At 38.6% G+C, this 23,087-nt stretch overlaps 1 protein-coding gene across 2 annotated transcripts in view; it reads left to right on the top strand.

The window, feature by feature from the left end:
• cdh13 (cadherin 13, H-cadherin (heart)) overlaps nt 1–23,087 on the top strand; it is a 275,581-nt gene that overhangs the window by 168,370 nt on the left and 84,124 nt on the right. For both annotated transcript variants that reach the window (XM_057348011.1, XM_057348012.1), the window contains exon 7: nt 19,481–19,659. In XM_057348011.1, the coding sequence (XP_057203994.1) occupies nt 19,481–19,659 (179 nt within the window). The remainder of the gene's footprint in view (nt 1–19,480; nt 19,660–23,087) is intronic.

Genomic DNA, 23,087 nt, shown 5'->3' with positions numbered 1-23,087 from the left:
AGTACTCAGTATGGCGTAAATCATGCCACACTGTGATTTCATGAAGTCTGTAGGAGTGCACTTTATCTGCTTGACTGACAAGGTGAACTTTTCATTTTTGGTTAAGATAAGGACAGGTAGAAACACTGTGTGCTCTGTGTTTGCATTAAAGAAATAATCTTGATTTATGTAAGCAAAAAATGCAGTCTTCAATTATAAAATTTTTGCATATTGTTAGATCTACAGTGATGGATAAAAGTGATGTCCAGAGACCATGTTTGCACAATATTTGCTTTTAATGACCCCTCGAGTTTGATAAAAACAATCAAAGAAGCTAAACTATTTTGCAAAAAAGGCAGACCACTAGAGTATCAGAGAATATGGGTTTAATTTTAAAATACATAAAAGCTTAGAAAAACAAACAAAAAATCTCAAGCATATATTGAGTAAAATGTTTTTACTATTTTGTTTATAATCCGTCACATAATATTTTATTTATTTATTATTTCATTTTTAATTTATTTAGCTGAGCTTTACACTGTAAAATAACGTATCTTTATTTTACAGAATTTTCACATAACGGGTTACAAGTTGGGTGTAAAATAACATGAAAACCATGTAATTTTACTTTACAAAAAAATAATTTCTGTGGCGCCCCAGCCAGCGCAATATTACCATTTTTACGGGTATTTTACTCCAAGAACATACAACATACAACACTTTAATACATCATTAATAGTTTGTTTGAATGAAGGGCAAACACGTCCGTTCTGCAAAGTTAGACATCATTTAGGGCCATTACTGTTTATAATTCTTGGTAATAGCTTATTTTTTGTTTACCTTTTGTACAAAGCCAGTCGAGATCTGTCTACAGTTCTAAACAGGAAACTGTTGTGGATCTCTAGAGCTCATCTCAACTTAGAGGCCTATGTGAGCTGTGCTTTTGAACTCTCAACCTGGACTGTTTTTCTCAGGATTTGATAAAAGAGTTACAGTGTCAGCGGTCGGATAGGACTTGATAGCGCTAGTGCTGATTCAGCCATAACTTCTGTGAGCCTGCAACTTGTAAGAAATGTTTTTGATATCTGGAATTTTATGCTTCTCATACACCACAGGCAGGTTCCCCTCTGGGCACTTTGCGTTTGTTGTATCGCCAGCTTTTATCAGTTTAGATCTGTGATCCTGGGTCTATACTGATATTGTAATGAATTTGAATAGAGCGAACAGAATGATATAGTCTACAGTCAAGCTTTTTATTAGTGGTTGTTTTTATATTCCAGTCAAAGTGAGTTACAGTACAGAGTAGTCCAGAACAAACATACATTTCACGTTCGCTGGACTCACAGGACCAGCCATAGCAAGTTTGTACCAAATCAAGCAAATGTGTTTTTTTTTCAGATTTTGACTGTTATAAGATTTGTGCTAAATGGATCTGCAATCCACTCATGACAACAGGAAATATGTAGGAAATATATTTGGCTTAATGATGTCATAAAAACAGACGTTTTATTAATTTCAGTGGGCTCAGAAAGTATTTGGATACTTATATGATTTAATTATTAAAAATGTATGTCATTGTATAAGATAACGAAATATCGTGAAAGTGGTCATGTCGCATCAAGCAATGATACTATCTAGACCTTTTCTCAATACATATAAGATGTCTTCCATATCCAGCAGTCTCGCATTTCACCCTGACTGCAGAGCGATTCTTCTCAGATGTTAGTCATCTCTCAGCAGCATCTCTGGGCATCTGTCTGGGTCCTTTTCTCAAACGTGAGATCACAGCAAGTCTCTCAAGGTAAAAAAGTGATCACAAACTGTTCAATCCGCAGGGGTTCCTTCTGCTCGAAGCTCTGATCCTGCCATTCAGACATGCGACTTGTGCAGACACAACAAAAAGCATTTTTTACCAAGCCACTAAATGCCATGTTAGCAGGAATACCAAGACCTGGCCCATTTTTCAGTGCATTTGAGTCTTTCTGCTGATTGCATCAGTAGGGAATAGATTGTTGCGTGCTGGAGAAGGAAATGCGTAGCGACAGTTTCCTGTCCTTTTCTAAATGGAAGAATTACCGGTTATGTTCTTGAGAAGTATTTTGAAAGACATTGTTTGAATTAATGTGTTATCTAAAAGGCCGCATTGAAAATGGTATTTTCATTTTAGATGCTACTGAATTCCTCATGGAGTTGCAAAGATGTTGTCAAATTTGGATTGATATGGTTAATAAAGATGTTCCTGTTCAGAAAAGCATTCATTTTAGACCAAACTAAGCAACGTCCAGGATCAAAGAACGCTCAAGGGCTTGTATTAGAGAGGAAAGAAAGGGAAACCGGAGCAGACTGTAGCACTAATAGGACATTATTTCACATTAGACCTTGTTTCCATGGCATCTGTAGTCAGGGAGACCTGGCAAGCACAGTTTCTCGTGTCAATATATACATTTGTGGCACAAACTTCTAAAAGCTGAGATGTGTGTGCGGGTGAGCAAAGGATCTTCTACGTGTGTTTAGGAGCTACTGTATAAATGTAATGAAGGGCGCTCAAACTTGAGACCATTCTGCGGCATTGATCTACATACGTGCCTTTGTGAGGTTGTGAAATCTACAGTAGTGAACACAAGAATCTGTAACTCTTTTGGGGTGCCGGACGGTTTCAAAAGAGATTAAAACGTTGTGGATGTTAAAAATCGCTTTAACAGTATTTGTGTGTATGTAAAAGTTAGAGAGTGAACATGTTTGCAATGCTGTCTGAGGGCATCACGTGGACATTCATTACAGATAGACGCTAGATATCTTTCTTCCACATGGTGTTGTGTGCACTTGACTTGCCGTAGGCTATAAACCAGAGTTGAAAAATACTTCCATGTAAAACATAGTCATTCCTCCTTTGAGAGCCACAAAAAGCCAATATAGCTCAACAGGGACGGAGAAAAATGCAGAGAGAAAGAGCAAGCTCTTTATTTCTTACTTCTGTTTCATTTATGTCAACCCCCCGATCTATTTTGCATTCATCGTGCGTTTCTCTGTATCTGTAATGTATGTTGGATTCGGCACTTTCCTCGTCTGTTGTGCGATGGAAAATATGTAAACCGCAGTCCCCGCTGGCCGTGGTAGCACGAGCGATCAGAAGCACACTGGGGAAACATTTTATTTATATTCAGCATATGAATTGCCACCAGAGGAAGCAGTCTGCATCCTATATTGTATTCGAGGGACCACGCTGAGACCTTGTGACAGTGGGAAGAAATAGGATTTTGAGCTAAGCCTCACAGGCAATAACCGCAAGACTTCATCTGTCCAAAACTCCCTGACCTTATTTCGTGAAAATGCTCTAATCATACAAGTACAGCAGTTTAAAGCAGTAGTTCAACTAAATAAAAGACATTTTACTCACCATCATGTCCCAGAATGACTTTTTCCTGAAAGGGATCCAGGGTGCTGACATTTTGATTGTAACCAGAGCTGTTTAGCTACAAAATGTCTAAAAAACCCTGACATTCCTTTAGTTCTCTTTTTTATTTATATACATTCAGTTTTAAATCACAGTACTTGGTGATTGATTTCAATCATTGGTGATGTCATTGAGGGAAATTGCAGTTTGATTTGTTAGATTTGTGGTCAGACAGAAGTTAAAGGGGTCATATGACACGGCTAAAACAAATATTACCGTTTGTTTTAGATGTAATGCAATGTGTAACGACAAATGAAGGTTCAAAAACTGAACTGAATCTCTGAAACGCGCAGATTCTTTACAAAGCTCATCGCTCTGAAAAGCGAGGTGTGTTATGATTGGTCAGTTAACCAGTGCGTAGTGATCGGTCGAATACTGCAAGCGTGTGATGGAAAGTAACGCCTCTTACCATATTTGGAACATCAGGTTCTGAAGCAATTGTACTGACAGGTACGCCCATCTTACTTGCGTATACATTTGGGCGGTCTTAGTCAAATCATACCATGAACTGATGTAGATTTGTGGGGGTGTGGTTACACGAGGCGTTTCAGGCAGGTCTGGGTGAGCATTCGCTTTTAGATAGAATGCATCTTTTGTTCCGACACTTTAATTTTTGCAATTTTACATGTCTAATAATAACACCCCAAAGACACAGAAAAACACGTATTCGCGCCATATGACCCCTTTAAGATATTTTTGCAACAATTGTTCATTTGCATTAAAACACAGCAAGAGTCACCTCAATTCAACTTCATATTGTTTGAATAAGTGATTACGTTGACCGACAGCAGATTTTTACTTGTACTGCAGAAGTTTTCTGTTTGTTTTAAAAAATTAAACATGCATTTCACATCTTCCCACAGCTCTGTGTTAATGAGTTTTTTTGTCCCTTTATACCGGCATCTTTCTCATAAAAATGACTCATAATTTCTGGCTCGCAGGTGGAACACAATCATAAATGCAAGTTGGGCAGCCCTTGTTGTGAGATATGAGACTGTTAGTGAACGCTGGCTGTCGGATGCAACTCGGATCTCTGAGGAACCATATTGGTTTCTCAATTACTGACCCGAGGCCTGTTCAACATTTAGAGTATGTGATAGAGAGATAAGATTTCCTCTCTATCCTGTTCCTTTGCACATCTTATTTAGGACCACCTGTCTTGAACTCTATTCATTACCACCTCCCAGGAGCTCCTCTTTCACATTTCTGTCTTTTTGGTTCTGTCTGGTAACAAACACAGTAATTGTTATAATATAATTTAAACTCAAATGGCATGTAAAGCCAATTTGATTTAACTTGTGTTTAGAAGTGTGGTGTTTTAGTTATTATTATTTTAGTCATCAATTATTTTGGTCCTGTAGTGACTCTTCACATAGAGAACGATAAGTTTTGGTCTCTGCTCTAGTATTTATAAACAGAGTTGTCATCCCCAAAACTTTGCATGTGGTCTCTGTTTTCATTATTTTCTCATATCTCTGTGCTATTGATTTGTTTCTTTCATTTGAGTGCATTTTACAGTAATAAACACAAGCTAATAGATTTTTTTGTTACATTTTCCATTTGGTGAAATAGATGGACCTGCCGTGATAATTAATAGACGTGTCTGTTTAAAGAACCCACTTCTTCTGACTTAATTTAATCCGTGCAAGAAAGATACTGTGCAACTCTCTTATCGATAAAAGCATATCGCATGCAGTCGATATCTAGTTGAATAATACATTACTTGACTGAAATGTTTAAATGTCAACAGGCTGTACAACTTTAAACTCTAATAACTCATTCAGCTAAGTCCGTTTGTTTGCCTTGTTTGAGATTTTATTAGCGTTTTCCCTGAATATAAATGTTTTGGACTGAAAATGTCAAAGTCAGAGCTCCGTGTATTGTTTTTGACCGGCGTTTTGGGTGGCTGTCGCACATCAAAGCGGAAAGACATTACAGAGATGTCAGATCTGTACAAGCCAGCTTAATGATGTTGAGCTCAGTAACAGATGTTGCTTTGAAAGGCCCGTCAGTTTTGCATCATCAGCCACTGTCTCTTCATGTACTCTGAACAGAGCAGAGGCGCAGAACATTCACGCATGCATAAGACGCACGTCTCCCTGTCGCAGACAGACAGATGCACAGGCAGACAGATAGATGTACAGACAGATTGGCAGGCAGACAGATAGATCGATAGACAGATAAATAGATTTCTGGACAGATAGACAGAGAGAGACAGACAGACGTACAGTATAGATAGACAGATACATGTAGATTGATTGATACAGTAGACAGACAGACGGCAGACAGAGGGATTGGCAGACAGACAGATTTGCAGGCAGTCAGACAAAAAGAAAGATAGATAGAAGACAGACCGATAAATAGAGAGACATAAAGATAGGCAGGCATGCAGACGTACCTAGAATTTTAAAATCAAGTGCAGGTGGTAGATCCTTTTCCTATCTAGCGCCTAAACTTTGGAACCGAGACACACTGTCAGTTTAAATCTAGATTAAAGATGAATCTTTTCAACCTTGCATACAGTACACTTCCATAATACAAATCCTCTGAGGGTTTAGGCTGCATTAGTTAGATCAACTGGAACCAGGAACACTTCCCATAACAACGGATGTACTTTCTGCATCAAAGAATGTAGAACAGTACTCTACTCTCAGCTTTCTTTTACATTTACATTCATGCATTTGGCAGACGCTTTTATCTAAAGCGACTTACATTGCATTCTATTCTACATTTATATCTGAGTGTGTGCAATCCCTGGGATCGAACCCATGACCTTGGCGTTGCTAGCGCCATGCTTTAACCACTGAGCTACAGAAAAGTGATTTCTCATTGTTCCGAGGCTACCGCAGCGAGCAGGATGCAGTCCGTGCCCAGACTTGGTGGTAGAGCCGAGAGAGGGAAGCGGCGACCTGACAAGAGCTGAGATTGTAGAGCTTGACCCGTCAAGTCCTCGCTACAAAATGTCAACCGCTATTGGATTATTAATGATAATGTTAAACCTATTATCTACCTTTTTACTATGTTATGTCTTTTTATTTTGCCTAGTTGTGCAAGCACTGTTGAGCTTGTCGAGATGCAGCAGTTTTTGCCAGAGGGGAACTGGTTTGCCTGACCGGGGGGCTGCTGACATCAGCTTTAGAATTGAAAGTTTTCGTATTTATTAATATACCTTTAAAATGTAATATTCTGCTTAATTTGTTTACTAGTACATATAGGAATTTATAGTCCGTATAATATTTGACCTGTGTTTCTCTCTTTTATTTTAAATGTGTGCTTCTCTGAGATAACCACGCTGTGTGTGCGTGCGCACATGTATGTATTTTATGCATGTGGGTGTGTATGAACCTGTGTGCGCACCAGTAGTCAATGAAACCCATTTCCTTTGTGCACCTCACATGCAGGTTTGTCTGATCCTTTCTAAACCCCCCACATCACACTCCTGAGGGCAATTTGTGTCCACTCGTGCACTTCTGCCTGATGTGCCGCTGTTGTTGTGTAAAACGTTTATGCGCAGGCTGTTATCAGTTAAAGTATATCTCATCACAGACCTTCGGTGATAGAACTATGTCAAATCTCAGTTTGACTCGTCTTCAATGGGGACCGGCAAAAGAAAAGTGCCGTTAGACACGCCATTTCAAAGCATCTTGTTTCGATAGATCTCAAATGTTTGCTCCCAAATCATGGACTAGCTGGTGCTTGCGTATGCATTGACCATCACAGGTCTGGAGAGCGTGTTCTTTCCCCGCTGAATCTTAATGCATGTGATGATGGCGTGTCAGTGATGGAGCACATGTTGTAAAGGTGATGTGTATGATTGTTAACCGCAGTGGTGCTGAACAGAATAAAATCATGTTTGTTGAATGTTAGCAAGTAACGATTTAATCACTGTGGAAAATTCTGCTTCTTTTGTATATTGATAAATCACATTGTAGACAAAGGCACAAGATTTGTAAAGGATTAAAGAAACCTTTTTTTTGTTTCAAGATTTTTGTTGTTTATTTTTTTTCTATGAACCGATTAAGATCACTTCACTGCAGACAGACTTTTAACCACATCTGAATGAGGATAAGCGGCGGGTTGTGATTTAATCTGTCTGCTGATAAAGACTAGAATGATTAATTAGACTTTAGAGGACTGAAGCAGTATTCCACCCCGTCTCTCTGTAGATTAATGAAGTTGTTTTCAAGCACCAAGTCTCTAAAGTTTGTTCTTTATTTTGCATTAAGCATGCTATAAAATGTGAACAGATTTAGTTGATAAAGAAGCAAGGCTTTATTTCTTTCTCACATTATCTCTGTCATTGTCACCACATTGTCGTAGAAATATCCTGATATTGATCTCCGTACTTAATTTGGGTGGGTGCGGATCTCAGATATTGATGAATGACTCTTTATAATACAATGGTGAAGTCATTTTAGTTTGTTTTTAATTTAGCAATGCTGGATCTGTGCTTCAGAACTGCATATCAGTAAGAACAAACTACCCAGCAAACAATTTTTGGTTCCCAGAACGTTCCCCTAACGTTAGTTTTTGGTTCCCAGAACGTTCCCCTAACGTTAGTTTTTGGTTCCCAGAACGTTATTTTCTGGCTATTTAAAAAAACCCAGCCTGCAACGTTCTGGGAACGTTATTTTCTGGTTGCAAAAAATAAAACCGGAAAAGAACGTTCTTAGAACGTTATTTTTTGGTTCTCAAAAAAATAACCAAAAGGGAACCAAAAACTAACGTTAGTGGAACGTTCTGTGTTTGCTGGGTACGTCACGGACTCTGTCTGATGAAAATAGCACACAAACTTGGACTTCAGCAGTTGTCAGCTGAAATACTAAAGGATATCTGAGAGATGTGTGTCTCGAGCTGAACTGTGATTGGTTGTTTTACATGTCAGTGAGACAGCTTTTTGGGTGGTCCTTGACCATGGGTTTTAAGTAGGGCTTTAATATCTCATAAGACAATATTTCTCATAAGCCTTGAAACCAAAAAAAGAAAAATTCCTTATACATTTCTTTGTTCAGTTGAACACAAAAGAAGATATTTTGAAGAATATAGGAAAGCAGTTGTAATTTTCCCTACCATGGTAGTCAATGGTAGCCAAGAACTGTTTGGTTACAAGCATTCTTCCAAGTATCTTTCTCTGCGTTCATCAGAGCAAAGACATTTATACAGATTTGGAACAACTCGAGGATGAGTAAATGATGACCAAAATTTTATTTTGGGGGAACTGTCCCTTTAAGTCTGAGCAGAGCTGGAATTATTGGTCAACTCTCTTTCTGTCACTTTCTAGTTTAGAGATGATACCTTCAGTAGAGGCGACATCAAATAAAACCTCACCTGATCTGAGCTTCAGTAGCCCTGGAATCTCGGCAAGCCGCACAACAGTAATTTGCAGAACCCGCTGGAGTCACAAAAGCAAGAAGTAACCGGGTTCCAACCCTCAGCTGTCAACGTTTGTGTAAACGGTTTTAGAGATCGGGACTAGTATCTTTGTTCTTGTTGTACATGACTGTAATGTGTTTGAAAATGAAATTCCGGGTTGACAGGCCTGCTCAGTAATTCTCCACTGTCTCCTCCTGAAGCTCAGCGGTTCAAAAAGCCTTTGACGTATAAATGACCGCGGTCTCATGAATCTGTGAAGCGCTGTCTGTGGTGCGCAGCGCTCAGAAGGCGGTATTTATTTTTTTGTCAAAGCTTTCTTTATCGCTCAAAGATTTTGTCTTTGGTGTTTCAACAGCTGTGATGTTGACAGAGATTATTATTTATTTCCCCTTTGAGGCTGTGGGGAAAGACTTTGACTTTTAAGTTCACAAAGGGTAACGGAGAGCAATTTTTGTTCTGCTAAAAAAGGAAAAATAATATCCACAGGCAGTTTTTGGCCGGTGGGACGGTGGAAGCTGAGTTTTAGTGGAGATTTTCAGTTTCATCTTTACGTGCTGTGGCTGCACAGGTAGTGTGCTGTAGTCTCGGCTTTGTGTTCTATGCGCTCCGCGCGTGTGGGTGTGTGTTAGCATGCATACTGCTGTCACTGTTAAGTGTTACCTGTGGCTTGACTGTGCGAGCGTTTGTCAAGAAGTTGTCGCAGGGTTGCTGTCTGGCGCTGGGTTATAAAAAGGCAGTATGTGGCGCACACGAGCGACAAGGTGTACGAGTCTGTATCGACCATTATGGCCTGTATGGAAATAAAACAGGATTATGTGCTTTTGTGAGATTTACTGACACAGAATAAGTTCTTAGTTGATATTGCAATGAATTCAAAATGTGAATTTATTTTATTGGATAGAGAAGAGAATGAAGCTTCAGATGTCAGTGCATTGTATGTTTTATTAATATTGATATTTATATTCCATATTGCAGTGCACATACATGCATAACATCTTGTACATAGCTATTTTGCACTTTGTCCAGCTGTTTTTTTAATTCATGGGTGGGTGTCACTCATTCTGAGCTACATGCTCTTGGTATGCTTTGGCAAGGTGAACGACCAACAAATCTCATGGCAGTTTAGGGTTGCTAGATCTGCGGGTTTCCTGTGCGATTGGACTACTCTTAAACGTTTGGCACAGGTTTGTTTTTTATTTTGTGGTTAAAAGAGGATTTTGTTCATCAGTGGTCATTGTTTGGGTAAGATGAATAGTAGTTATTTATGAAAACAAAGAGTGTTTCTGATTACTACTATACAATGGTTTTCAATAAGACATTGTGTGTAATGCGTAACAGGGACTGTAAAATATGTATTTAAGGTATAGGACTGTCATGTTTTGAGTTTTGGTATTTGGGTGGTCTAAGGTCATTGGGCTAGTTTTAGGCCACTTTTGATTAGCCGTTGGACTGGTTTTGCTACGCAGATCTGGCAACCCTGTGGCAATTATTCGCTATTTTATCAGGTGGCTAATTTGTATGAATTTGTATGATCTCCTTTATACGTATTTGACAGTCTGCTTTCTCCCCAGTCACATTAGGTTAAGGGGTGGGGCTTTAGTCGTGCATGTTTGTGTATGATTCACATTGTCCCTTGAGATTGTGTTGGAATGTCATGTTGCTCAGCAGGGGCACACTTGCTCTGCAACTGCAGTAGGTGGTACTTTGAGAAAACCCCAATGGTAACTAAATTCTTTATAATTAAATTGCATTTGGGTCGGGGGCATGGTTAATTGAGGTAACATGTTAAATTGACAGCCCTAATTGTAAAAAAAATTATTGTTCTGGCTATGTAAACTAAGGGTAAACTGAGGTCAACTACTTCTATAAATGTAGATATGTATATATACTGTATATATATGTATGTTGTTGAAGTCGAGCATTCAAGAATAATATGATGTGAGACCTTTATCCGAGCTTGGTATGTCTAAACATTGATATATTCCCGCTGAAGAGTGCTGTTCTGGTTTATAGGCATACCCATATTATAAATCCACATTATGTTTATGCTCCAGCGATGTGCGCATTAAGCCGTACATATGCTGCACAGTGGTCCACACAGATCCCTGCCGCTTCACGCATACACTGTGAAACAGTTAGCTAATGCTGCAAGCCCCCACAGAGGTGTTAATTGGACTTTTTCCATTTTAATATGCAAACATACAGTATCCTTGCACTCCTACTAAGATATGCAGAGGCACACACACAGACGCACATACACAAACAAATTTGCTGTATAATTGTACACAATTTCATTTGACTACATTCATTCCGATTCATTTCCACACACTTGTCCAGCACATCAACCTTGTTTGCATTAACGTATCATGTTGTGCACGGGGTACAATTGATAAGCACTTAATTGTAAATTAATACACAGTGCGTTGCTAATAGGGGATGTTGGGGTGATGTTATGCACCCTAATAAGCTGCCGTCATTGTTCATGTATCCGTTTCATTTTCCTGAGCTGTTAATGTCAATGAGTGACATTAAACGTATCTTAAACGTATCTGAAAAACATCCATCTCATGAATTGTTAACACTTTATACATTATTTTTTATCAAACATAATTACATTTCCTTGCATTTGTACATAACACAACTGTACATAAAAATACCATATATTGTATATTTTCTATATTGTGAATCTTTTTATTATTATTGTTATTTTCTGTATCTTCCTGCTCACTTATCCTATTTTTTTATTCTTTTTATTATCTTTCTTGTCTGTCACTGTCATTCTGTTGTGCTGTAGTATCTTGTGACACCATAACAAATACCTTGCATGTACAAACATACCTGGAAATAAAGTTCATTCTGATTCTGATTCTGATTACTTGGCCTAGATAACAGAGAATGAACAAAAGCATCTTCTGACAAAATAGGACTATTTTGCCAGTCCATGAAAAAAAGAAACCCGGACGCTTTTTGTAAGGAATAGCTTAAAATGTACATCTTTTTTTCTAATAATTTGGTTTCATCGTGTGACTTCAGAAGACAATACAAAGTATGATTTATATTTATATATTCTGCTTTTATAGTACATTTTGTGAGGGGGTTTTGACAGATTGTTTGTATACAAAATTTCAAAACTTTCATTTTGAGTGTTTCTTTAAATAACAGGAACAGTGGAGGGAGTAGATTTTAATTGGCCAGATGCAGGTTGCCAAGGTGAAGAGGTGGGGTGAAAAACAGCGTGACCGTCATTCTGCCACAAGACGCTCAACCACCTCCACACAGCCAGAGGACATCACACAACATGTCTATATTCCACCCACCTAAATACATGCATACAAATATACATACATACTCAAATCAAACCTGACTCATTCACACTCATATCAAAAGTGGAGTCTTTTTGTGGATGAGTCCCAGGGAGCAATCTATTTTGTCAGCTAAAAGCCTATGACCTAAGTATTTGTACTTGAGAGCAACACATTTAATGTTCTTTTTATATTGTCATATTTTCTACTTTGTTCGTTTTTTATGGTTTTATTGTTTTTTTAATACTTTTTTACAGAATACATACTTGAGTCAGTATTGGCCTTTTCATAACAATCTCTCAAAACCTGCGATATTCTGACCTCACTCCTGCAAATAAATGCAGTTTCACTCCCAAAACTTGGCAGCGTGTTGCCATTTTTTCCAAGATTGTGATTCCCACATACAGTAGATGCATTTATGCCACCTCTGTGTCACATTAAAAAGTCAAATGTGCTATTTTGTTTAATACATGCCACTTCAGATGGCTTCGCTGCCACATGCAGTGTCAAGGCACCTTCTGCCTGCTTTCTTTTCTTCTTTTTCAGACTTTCAGAAGCGGGTCCCTTCACTGTCATTTGCTTTCTCATCCTCTCTCGCCCTGTCTCGCGCACACACACAGTGTTAATAAGTGCTACCTCTTGCTCTCTTCTCTCATATCAGTAATGGAGAGGCAGGAGACAAGGAAAGATGAGAGAATGATGTGTGGTTTTATGCTCTGGCACTTTCCACTGCAGGCCCACTATCGTGACTGGACCCAGAGATTACATTTCTGTGTTTACTTGCCCGCCGTGCATCATGGGAATTTCAGTGACATTGCGATGTACTGAAGCTCTGAAGTTTAATGAAGCTGGATAAAAAAGGAAAACGCAAGTGTGCATGTTTGGGAAAGACTGGCTGGTGCAGGAAACCTCTGAATTATAAAGTTTACAAATTTTTAAGCCTTCTTTGCTCATATTTAAACGTCGTGACAGAGCCGCAGCAACACATTCCTTTGTATGATCTCTATTCTGTTCAAAACAAGTCTGGCAATTGGCATTAGTATATTTTATAATTTCTATAATGAATATATTTTTCTTTCTTTTCAGAAAACAGTAATGATGTTTCTTGGGCATGCAGTGTAGTTGTAAAATCCACTAGCCGAGTCTCTGACTCTTTTGTCTCCTGAACAAGTTTGCTTTTAAAACAGCTATGCATGCCTAACGGTCCTAAATCTCATGTCATTACGATCTCAAAAAAATAAATATGGTGAAAATGATTTGCAGAAATGATGGTGGCTTGGCAGGCACCTGCTGTATGAATTGCATAATTTACATACAATAACAATAAAAGTGGCAGCAGTTTGACACTTAATTGTTATGTAAATTATCCTATTATATTCTTGAAAAGCTGATGATTTACGGTAACTGTTCGGAATAGAATACTGTCTACACAATACATATTTGGAATATTGCCTATTATGAAAAAATAATAGTATGTGAGTGGAGTTTAGCTTTATGCCACATTGTACATATACCAACATGTATACAGTAGTATACACAACAGAGCAAACTGCAGTCTTTTAGATAAAGGTACTACAAGAGCTTCTTCACAGTGATGCCATAGATTTTTTTGATTCCCGAAGAACTATTGAGTCAAAGGTTCTTCAAAGAACCATTTCGTTCTTACCTTTTTTATAACACAGAGAACCTTTTTCCATTACAAAAAACCTTTTGTGCAAGAGAAAGGTTCTTCTTATGTTAAGGGGATACTTCACCCAAAAATGAAAACTCTGTCATCATTTACTCACCCAATTGTCATTTTAAACCTGTATGACTTTCTTTTGCAGAACACCAAAGAAGATACTTTGAAGAATGTTGGTAACCGAACAACGTCGGTACCCATTCACTTCTATTTAGACACAAAGCCAATGCAAGTCCGTGGGTACCGCCGCGGTTCGGTTACCAACATTCTTATTTTGTGTTCTGCGAAAGAAAGATCCATACAGCCAAAAATAGTTCTTCTTTCGTATCATAAAGCACCTTTATTTTTAAGGGTGTAGTGGCTCAACATATAGACAATGCGTACTTTGCAAATTGCACATAGACTACAGTACACTGCATGTAAGAATAGTTGTAGGTTTGGTAGTATACTGTTCCAAACATAGCCCTAAAATCTACACATTATTCTCAAACACGTTTACGGTTTGGCTTTCCCAGTGTGTATTTATTCAGTTGACGGGCTGCAATGAATTAACCACAAATAAATAGCAATACATTCTCCACATAAGCTTGTTTTGGAGGGATATTCGTGTTTTTCATGTTTGGTATATGACGTTCTGCCAATCCCCTTCTGTCAGCTTCAGCGTTCCCACATTAGGTACCACACAATACAAATGCATCAACACCTGAATGTGGAGCTGGAGTTTTACGCTTCTCTTTCTTTTTATAGCAGTCTTTCTGCCGATGGGAAGTTTGGAGAGAATGAGTAAATTGCTGAACGCCCCTAGTGCAGGTGTTTCTATAAAAACCGCGCTTACTCGCCTCGGTGTAATGAAACAACAGGAGCTGTGAATAGGCGGACTGCGCCTGTAGTCGTCGTTTAGACAGGCTACTGAATTTCACTTGAGTGCCTTTAACCGAGGGAGAATAGGCAGACTGGGTTTTCGGGGCAAGGAGGCAGCAAATTTCACCACAGTGTTCCATTCCACATTGTAGTCCATTTATCTTTCTCCAAAATTGCTGGATGTATTGAATTACCTCCCAAAATGAAGGGTAATAACGTGCTCTGTGCTTTTCTGTTGCTATGTAGCAGAGACAGACTATAAATAGCCAAGCTTTGTGGAGTTTTTTTTTCTTATACCCAGAGCAATGCAATCACCAAAATGCAACGACCCTTAACACTTAAACCACACTTACACCGTGTCTACACCGGACGTGACATCCGCATCCAGTGTGGACAAAATTTTAAATTATAATGGGTTCTAATGCGTTTCTAATGTCTTTTGTCGTGTCGCATCGCGCCGGTCGCGTCCTGTGTAGACACGGTGTTAGGAAAGTATAAATATCTTTGCGGTATTTAGCAAAACGAATGGTGTTTATCATACTGTTTTAAGCATACAGTATAATGTACAAAAAAGTTGAATTGTCATTCCAAACCTATATGACTTTTTTGTAGAACAAAAAAGTAGAAATTTCAAAGAATGTTGGTAACCAAAGAACTCTGGACCCCATTGACATCCATTGTTTAGACACAAAACCCACTGAGAAATTTGTCAAAATATCTTCGTGTTCCAGAAAGAGTCATACACAGTATTTAAACAACATAAGGCTGTATTACTTATTACAGAATTTTTACTGTTGGGTGAACTATCCCTTTAAGAATCCATATAGACGGTTTCAGCGGCAACAACATAAACAAACGTTGTGTGACACAAACTTAACTTCCGATAGACATCCGCAAAGAATCTATAACTGTTGGGTAGTTTTAATGTAATTGAATAAAAGTAATATACTATAAAATGTTCATATTAATTAATATTAATATAAATTCAATTAAATGAAAATGGATTGTTATATTATAAACAAACACAGACCGGAAGGTAACGTTGGGCCAGCGCATGCATTTGATGAAAACGTCTATACAATTTGGGGTCACCGTATGTTCAGAAACCTTCGAGCATGTCTTTAATACACATCTCCATCACACAAACTCGATGGAAAATGCCGTCCAATGTATTCTGGATAAAAGCCTCATTATTTGTACACTTTAAACTTTATCCAAGTCCAAAGATAACTCTTTGATTCCTTGTGCTGTAGTTTCATTGTCTGTCTTCCCTACAGGCCTCTCTCTCTCTCTCGCTCTTATCCCCGCATCTGGTCCTATCTCTTGCTCGCACACACCTTCTCCATCATTATTTCATCCCGGCTCAATCTCTTCCCCCGTTCTTTCCTATTATAAAGCCCATCACACAGTGAACTGGCTTTCCCGGTGTGAATGAGATCCTGAAGTCATATTGATTTCCCTGGATGTCTATAATATAGGATGTGCCACGCTCTTCTGTTAGCACACTGTAGCCCGTACTGTAGCCCATTTTTGAACCGCCTGTGTAGCGCGCTGTATATTTAAAAGAGAACAGAAACACGGAGAGAGAGAGAGTGAGTCTGAGAAAGCCGAAGTCAGGATTGCTCTGCGGTCATCATCGCTGTATAAATGTGGCTTTTTAATACTGTGACACACTTTGAATTATTATGTAAAAACCTCTCGTTCGCAAAAGCTGAAGAGCGCAGCATTTTAGCTAGCGCTTGATTTCAAGCAGCTGGGGCCACGGGAAGTAGAAAGCTCCCCGTGGAGACTCCCACGCGTTTGGATGGCACACCACTGTATTCAGATCTGGAGAGGTGCTCTGTGATTGGCACCCACTGGGTTTTTCAGCTGTTGTCAGAGGGCAGAGATGACCTCTATGAAAGCCTGGATCCTACAACCAACACACTTGTCTGCTATGTCAGAGGATGAGAAACTCCGATAGTAACAGGAATGTATGCAAGAGGTGAGACATCACTGTAGGTTTGCAAAATGTTCCCATCTTTACTGTCAGTAAGCATTGGCAAAGTTAGTTAATGCAGACACAAAGCCTGATATCAAATTAGCTGCTCTAGTCAGGCATTTTATGAGACATTATTCATTTCAATGTCCCGCCACTCATTCAGGAACAAGATGGTGGAATTAAGAGAGAGATAGAGAGAGAACGAGACTAAAGAAAAGAAAAAGTCTTCACTCCAGCTAATCCCAAAGCCCCAATTAGACGAACAGAGTTGATAATATCGTAATGGAGACCCACAGATTCACATCTAGTCATTTCAGGTCCCCCCATTAAACCTTCCAATGTAGTTAACATTGATTCCGCTCTGGCGCTGCGGAGAGAATGGACTTCATAAAGGAAGACAATAGCTTTTGAATTGGGCTCAGCTTTGACATAATTGCTTCATAATTGCGTAGCAGTGATTTGCATTCACTTTGTGGCCCTTCCCATCAGCCAATTAGATCTGCTTGTTGATTTATGTGTGTGATGATGGGAGCTGATGGCTTTTGTCATGGTTCATATTGATGAGCGCTAAATACCTCAAGGCTTTTCTTTTTTTTGTTATTGGTGGGGGTTCCAGAGGAGAACAGGTTAATGGAACCACAGGAGATAGATTGATCGGTTTGTTAGAAGTCTTGGGTTGAGGAGTTGATTAAGCCATTCTTTGGGAAATATATGAGGCTTGATCTCTGAATTGTTTGTTGAGAGTTTCCTTTCAATTTATAGTGATTATGTGGATTTATTGTGGTGTAAATGAACAGGGTAGTGTGCTTTTATTATGTCAGCCGAGAGACTTTTATTTTGAAAGGATTTATGGTTATTCATTACCTGAATACTTATGAGAACACATCATAGTAGGTGTGTTTATTTCAGCTTTTTTAGAAAAGCTTGTAAATGCAAGAGTTGTAATTCCGTCCGTTGTTTATGAACTACAAATTAATTTACACTGTCAAGATAAAAAATAAAAATAAAGACTGAATGTTTTACTTATTTTCAGCGAATTATAAACAAATACTCATACAGGATATGTGTAACCAAATAAATGTGGCTACATTTATTGGTTAGGCGAATGCTCTGCATGTAAATAGTTTACACTAACTAGAGAAAAAACCTACTTATAGCTGTCTCGACATATTTATCTTGGGTAAGCGAAAGTGTTTTCACAACAAAGCAATTACTTCACCTTTAAATGCAAGGTTTGCTTTAAAAAACCCATATTACTGTCTGCAAATGTGTGTGTGTGCGAGACGTGAATACGGAGGTCGTATAACTCGGCGTAACCGAACACTGAAGTGTGACCAGGGATGTCACTAGAGAGTCCTGCTATACGCTTCAGCCTCTGTAATAAATCATTAGAAGTTTACGCTTTCATGCCATCTCTCCCTGTGTGAATACTCACTACTCCCTTAATTACTTTTAATTGCCTTTTACTCTTTTATTCCAATGCTAATATTCATTTTAAAAGGCATTCGGTAACCCCAGTGCAGTTTTCAGTCGTCTTTCTTGTGCCTACTGGATTTATACCTGTGTGATCATAAAGTGTAATAGTAAAGGTTACTATCAATGATAGAGACTATTAACTTTAGGAGATAGATGTGACTTACCCTCATGTGACTGTCAGGCCGCCACGACTTTGAGGGGACCCCAACTCCATTTGCTGCCCTCTTCAGTTCTGAGCGCATTCATGAGATTGAGGGAAAATGAGGTGAACCTTTCCTCCTGAACTGAGATATCAGGCTCTCTCCGGATACCACCAGGCCGCTGTTCGTTCCGGAGGCCACGTCTAAGAGAAGAGGCGAGCAGATGTGTCAAGGATTGACTGGGATTACAGTTCATCTGCCAAGAACAGCATCCTTATTTGAGATGCAGTGCAATATAAAGCTCGACTGCACTGGGAGAATGGAAACTGAGCTTTTTAGAAGTGGAGTTAGGATGGAGTTTTGGTCTTCTGTATTTTGTGTCTGGCCTGAAGCCTCTGTTCTTTTGCAATTTAGCCCGCTGTGTGCAGTCAAGTACAGTTCAGTTTGGCTGAAGAGTAGAAAGAAAAACGTCAACCTTACGAGTGCTTTCTGGTTTAGTTTTTTTAGTACTTTTTCATCTTTTTGATTTTTAAGGCTAGTTTTATTAAAAGTTCTAACCTTTATGAAAAATATTTTGCAGATGACCATTTGTATCATGGTTGTTTAAAAACAGCCGATGATCGGGGCTGATATATCCCGTCAATTAAAAGAGGACAGAAAATGCGTTTGTGTTCTGTATAGAAAATGTTAAGAAACACCATTAGTTTGATGTTCTGTATTAATAGTCATTATATGTATTAAAAACATAAAAATATTTGATCTTCAGAATCGGCATCTGCAGATATCAGTCTGAATAATCGGCTATCAGTGGAGAAATTTAGTATCGGTGCATCTCTAAAAAAAATATAGTTATACCATGGTAACTTTTCATAAGGTATCAGTATAAGATGAATGAAATAATGAATGAATGATGTAATATTGTATGTAACCTAAAGTACATATTATTGAAATGCATTTATGCTACCTCTGTGCAATTTTAAAAACGTGTTATAAATTATTTTCAGAGTTATGTTACTTTCTTTGAAAGGTTAATTGTAAACGCATTAAGAGTTTTTTGTTTGTTTGTTTATGAACCCAGAACCTTTAAAAAGAATCTGAATCTGAACCATCATTTTTTAATTCCTTTTGATTCTCATCAGGTTGTATACAGATACAGCATTAGGAAGATGACATCAAAACAAGCACAATTTGTTTTCCTCTATTATAACAGTGTTTTATTGACTGTTTCTACAGGCACTACAGTGATGACAATGACGGCCTATGATGCTGATGATCCCAACACAGACAACGCAGTACTGCGCTACATCATCTTGAGACAGTTACCCAACAAACCCTCACCCAATATGTTCTACATTGACCCGGAAAGGGGCGACATCGTCACTGTGATCTCACCCAACCTGCTCGACAGAGAGGTACGGTCTTTCTTCAACTGTTTCTTCTATGTGTAGGGTGACCTTCTGATACATAACAGCTATGACAAGAAACGTTTACTTACATCTTATCTATCTTATTAAAACAATAAGGATGCTGTTTTCTTAGCACTATAAGACAGCTATGTATCTAAGCCTTTCATATCTTATGGCTTATAGTCCCCGTGAACAGGAAGTTGCGATCATTTTTACTTCCATATTCTGACACATTTCAGAGTGAAAAGGAATTCCAAAGGAGAAAATTAGTGGGCGTAGCTCGTGTTTTTCACTGCGCATTGACTGGATGTGTAAAAACAGCTCATTGATTTTGAAATGAAACTGGCAGCAGACTGACAGTTGAATGGGAGGAGTTAACTGATGCTCCGGCCAAGCCGTCTAATTCATGTCATTTGAGACGGATAGTCATTTCAGGGCGGAAGTGCATTTTCAGATTTTAACTGAAGATTATGAGGGTACATTCATTTTAAAAAGAAAATGACCCACATTGATAAGCTATTTACTATAAACGCAGCAATATTTCATGAAAAGAAATGTTTTATTTCACTGGGACTTTAAATATAAAATGTCCGTTTGGCCATTTTTTATATTTTAGGTAGCTGTTTTCTGAAAGCTTCGTGACGCAAACCTTTAACCGAAGAGCACAGAGAACAACAGAAGCTTACTTTTCGAATCAAGCTGTGCAAACAAACAGCTATTCAGAAGCTAGCAGGAGCAAATCTGCCGGGAAAAACAATAACTGTGGTGTGTTTTACTGTTTAAGTATCCTCAAGACCCCTTTAAAACGAGCAGATTAGAGAAGATTCTTCCGCATATTAAAGCAGGGTTTTTAATGTTGTTAGGAGGCGGATGAATGCAGGACGGTGTCTTGAGGACAGGGCATGTTAGCGCCGCATGCTAATGAGCAACTCGAGGCGGCGCGCTCGCAGCTCCTAACCAGAGCGAGACAACAGCATGATTGCTTTTGCTGCGGGGTGACGAATACAGGAACATCAATTCGGTCCGGTACTGGAAGAGGAATATTAGCTGTTGTCAGACACTTAGAGCACGGTTTAATTGAGGTTATACACACTTATCCAGCAGCATCGGCTGTGTCCGACAAGGCCGGTAGAAAGCCTTCAGCTGGAACAGAACGAAAGCGCCATTAAATGAATGTTTGGAGTGTGTGCTTGATTTGTCATTATGATCGAGATGTCATGTACAGAAGATGTCTAAATGGAAGTGTTTATGTGACAGATTTCTTTCTAGTCAGACACACGATGTTGACAAAATCTGCTAAGTTTGTATAAATAAGTGGTGTCCCTGTCATCGTAATATCTTATTGTAACAAGATCCGCCAGTGTGACTCCCATGAGTTCGTGCTTCATGCAGTTGGAATTTCGTACGCATGACAGATGTTTCGCACAAGAAGCTCCAGGGGATTTCAGGTGTGTGAGATGGAGACAGGTGTGCGACGCGTCTGCTACAGTGCGTTAAGTAGTTGAGATTTTTTTGGTAGGATTGCAAATAAAGCTTCGTCTGCCAGCATATTTTCTTTGATGGCCCAGCTGTTTGGTCCCTGAACTTTAAACGTGAGAAACTACTCTCGGGGAATTCAGCCAAATGTGTATTTTTACAAATTTACCCCACATCCAATAGGGTGCTTTAAAATTCAGGCATCTATTTTGTCGCGCTGAATTGAAGTCGATTCACCTCTCTGCGAGTCCCTGAACTCTCTCAAGCGTTAAATCTACTCAAGATATGCACATTTATTTCTTTGATGCCGTTTTTCCTCTCTGGTTTTGTCCCTGACACTGTGGATCAATGGTGGGAGGTAATTTCTCGCAGCTAATAGGTGGAGATGAGAATTGGTTTGAGACTCAGTGTGACGGCAGAGAGAGAGAGAGAGAGAGAGAGATCAATGGCACTTGAATATGGTCTTATACATTTTAGCAAGCATGTGGCACATATCTCCCTTTTTGATGTTGTTGTGGTCACTATAACATTTGCAAATTGTTACTTTTTCGTTAGAAATAAACAAAAATCACTAGCTGCTAATAAGGATTTTTGCTATAAGCCTTCGGTACGAAGTCAGTTGTTTTTATCATACCTAGAGATAATTATGTAAAGTAATTTGCAGTTTTTATGTTGCAAAACAAGGCAAAAAAAGAGGCAAAAGTTATCGATTGCAGATTTAAAGGGACAGTTCTCCTTAAAAATAAAAATTCTTTCATCATTTACTCATCCTCGAGTTGTTTCAGATCTGTATAAATGTATATGTTCTGTTGAACACAGAGAAAGATATTTGGAAGAATGTAGGAAAGCAAACAGTTCTTGGATAGTATTAACTACCATAGTAGGAAAAATTGCTTTATGTATGTCTTTGTTCTGTTGAACACAAAAGAAGATATTTTGAAGAATGTAGGAAAGCAAACAGTTCTTGGTGTCACGGCTGGCGTGGAAAGAACCCAATAGCAGGCAGGCGGTGGTGAAGGGGTTAACACAAAATACTTTAATAATAAACAAAAACACCCACAATGGGGAACAGACAAGGCAACTAAAATATATCTAAAGGTAAACCAAAACTTCCCACGTGGGGGCAAAAACAGCAGGACTAAAAAATAACAAATAACAAAAAACTAAACACGACACAACGTCAAAGACTCAAGGCAAGGAGATAACACGAAGCACAAAAACTTACAAAACTCAGGACGAGAACGAGGTGCATAACACTCGGGCCGTAACATAGAGCACAAGCAACAGGGTACACGAGAACAACCACATACAATGAACGAGCAACAAGACAATGAAACAAGAGGGCATTAAATAGGGAACACAAACGAGGGATAACGAGCGAGGGCAGGTGGGAAACATTAGACACGTATGTTTTTTATTTTTTTTTTTTTTTGGGTTGGGTCTATTTTTTTTTTTTTGTTTTTATTTTTTTGTCAAAAGGACAATAATATGTTTCCCTCCACACATAACCAAAGGCTTTGTCATGGCTCTGCTACAGGACCAAGAAAAACATGACTAAATGAAGCAGAGCCATGACACTTGGATAGTATTAACTACCATATTAGGAAAAATTGCTTTATAAATTTCTTTGTTCTGTTGAACACAAAAGAAGATATTTTGAAGAATGTAGAAAAGCAAACAGTTCTGTGCCCCTTTTGACCACCATTGTAATTTTTCCAACTACGGTAGTCAATGGTGGTGAAGAATTGTTTGGTTACAAGCATTCTTTCAAATATCTTTCTCTGTGTACATGAGAACAAAGAAATGATGTGACTCATCCTCAATGACTCATCCTCAGATACGTACTGAGGATGAGTAAATGATTACAGAATTTCATTTTTGGGTGAACTGTCCCTTTAAATGATGAGAAATTGTCTGGTAAAAAAGCCAGAGCAGCTTGTTTTATGAACTTTAAATGT

Source organism: Triplophysa rosa, linkage group LG12 (genome assembly GCF_024868665.1).
Source record: "Triplophysa rosa linkage group LG12, Trosa_1v2, whole genome shotgun sequence".
Lineage (NCBI taxonomy): Eukaryota > Metazoa > Chordata > Actinopteri > Cypriniformes > Nemacheilidae > Triplophysa > Triplophysa rosa.
This window is presented reverse-complemented; position numbering and strand designations above follow the sequence as displayed.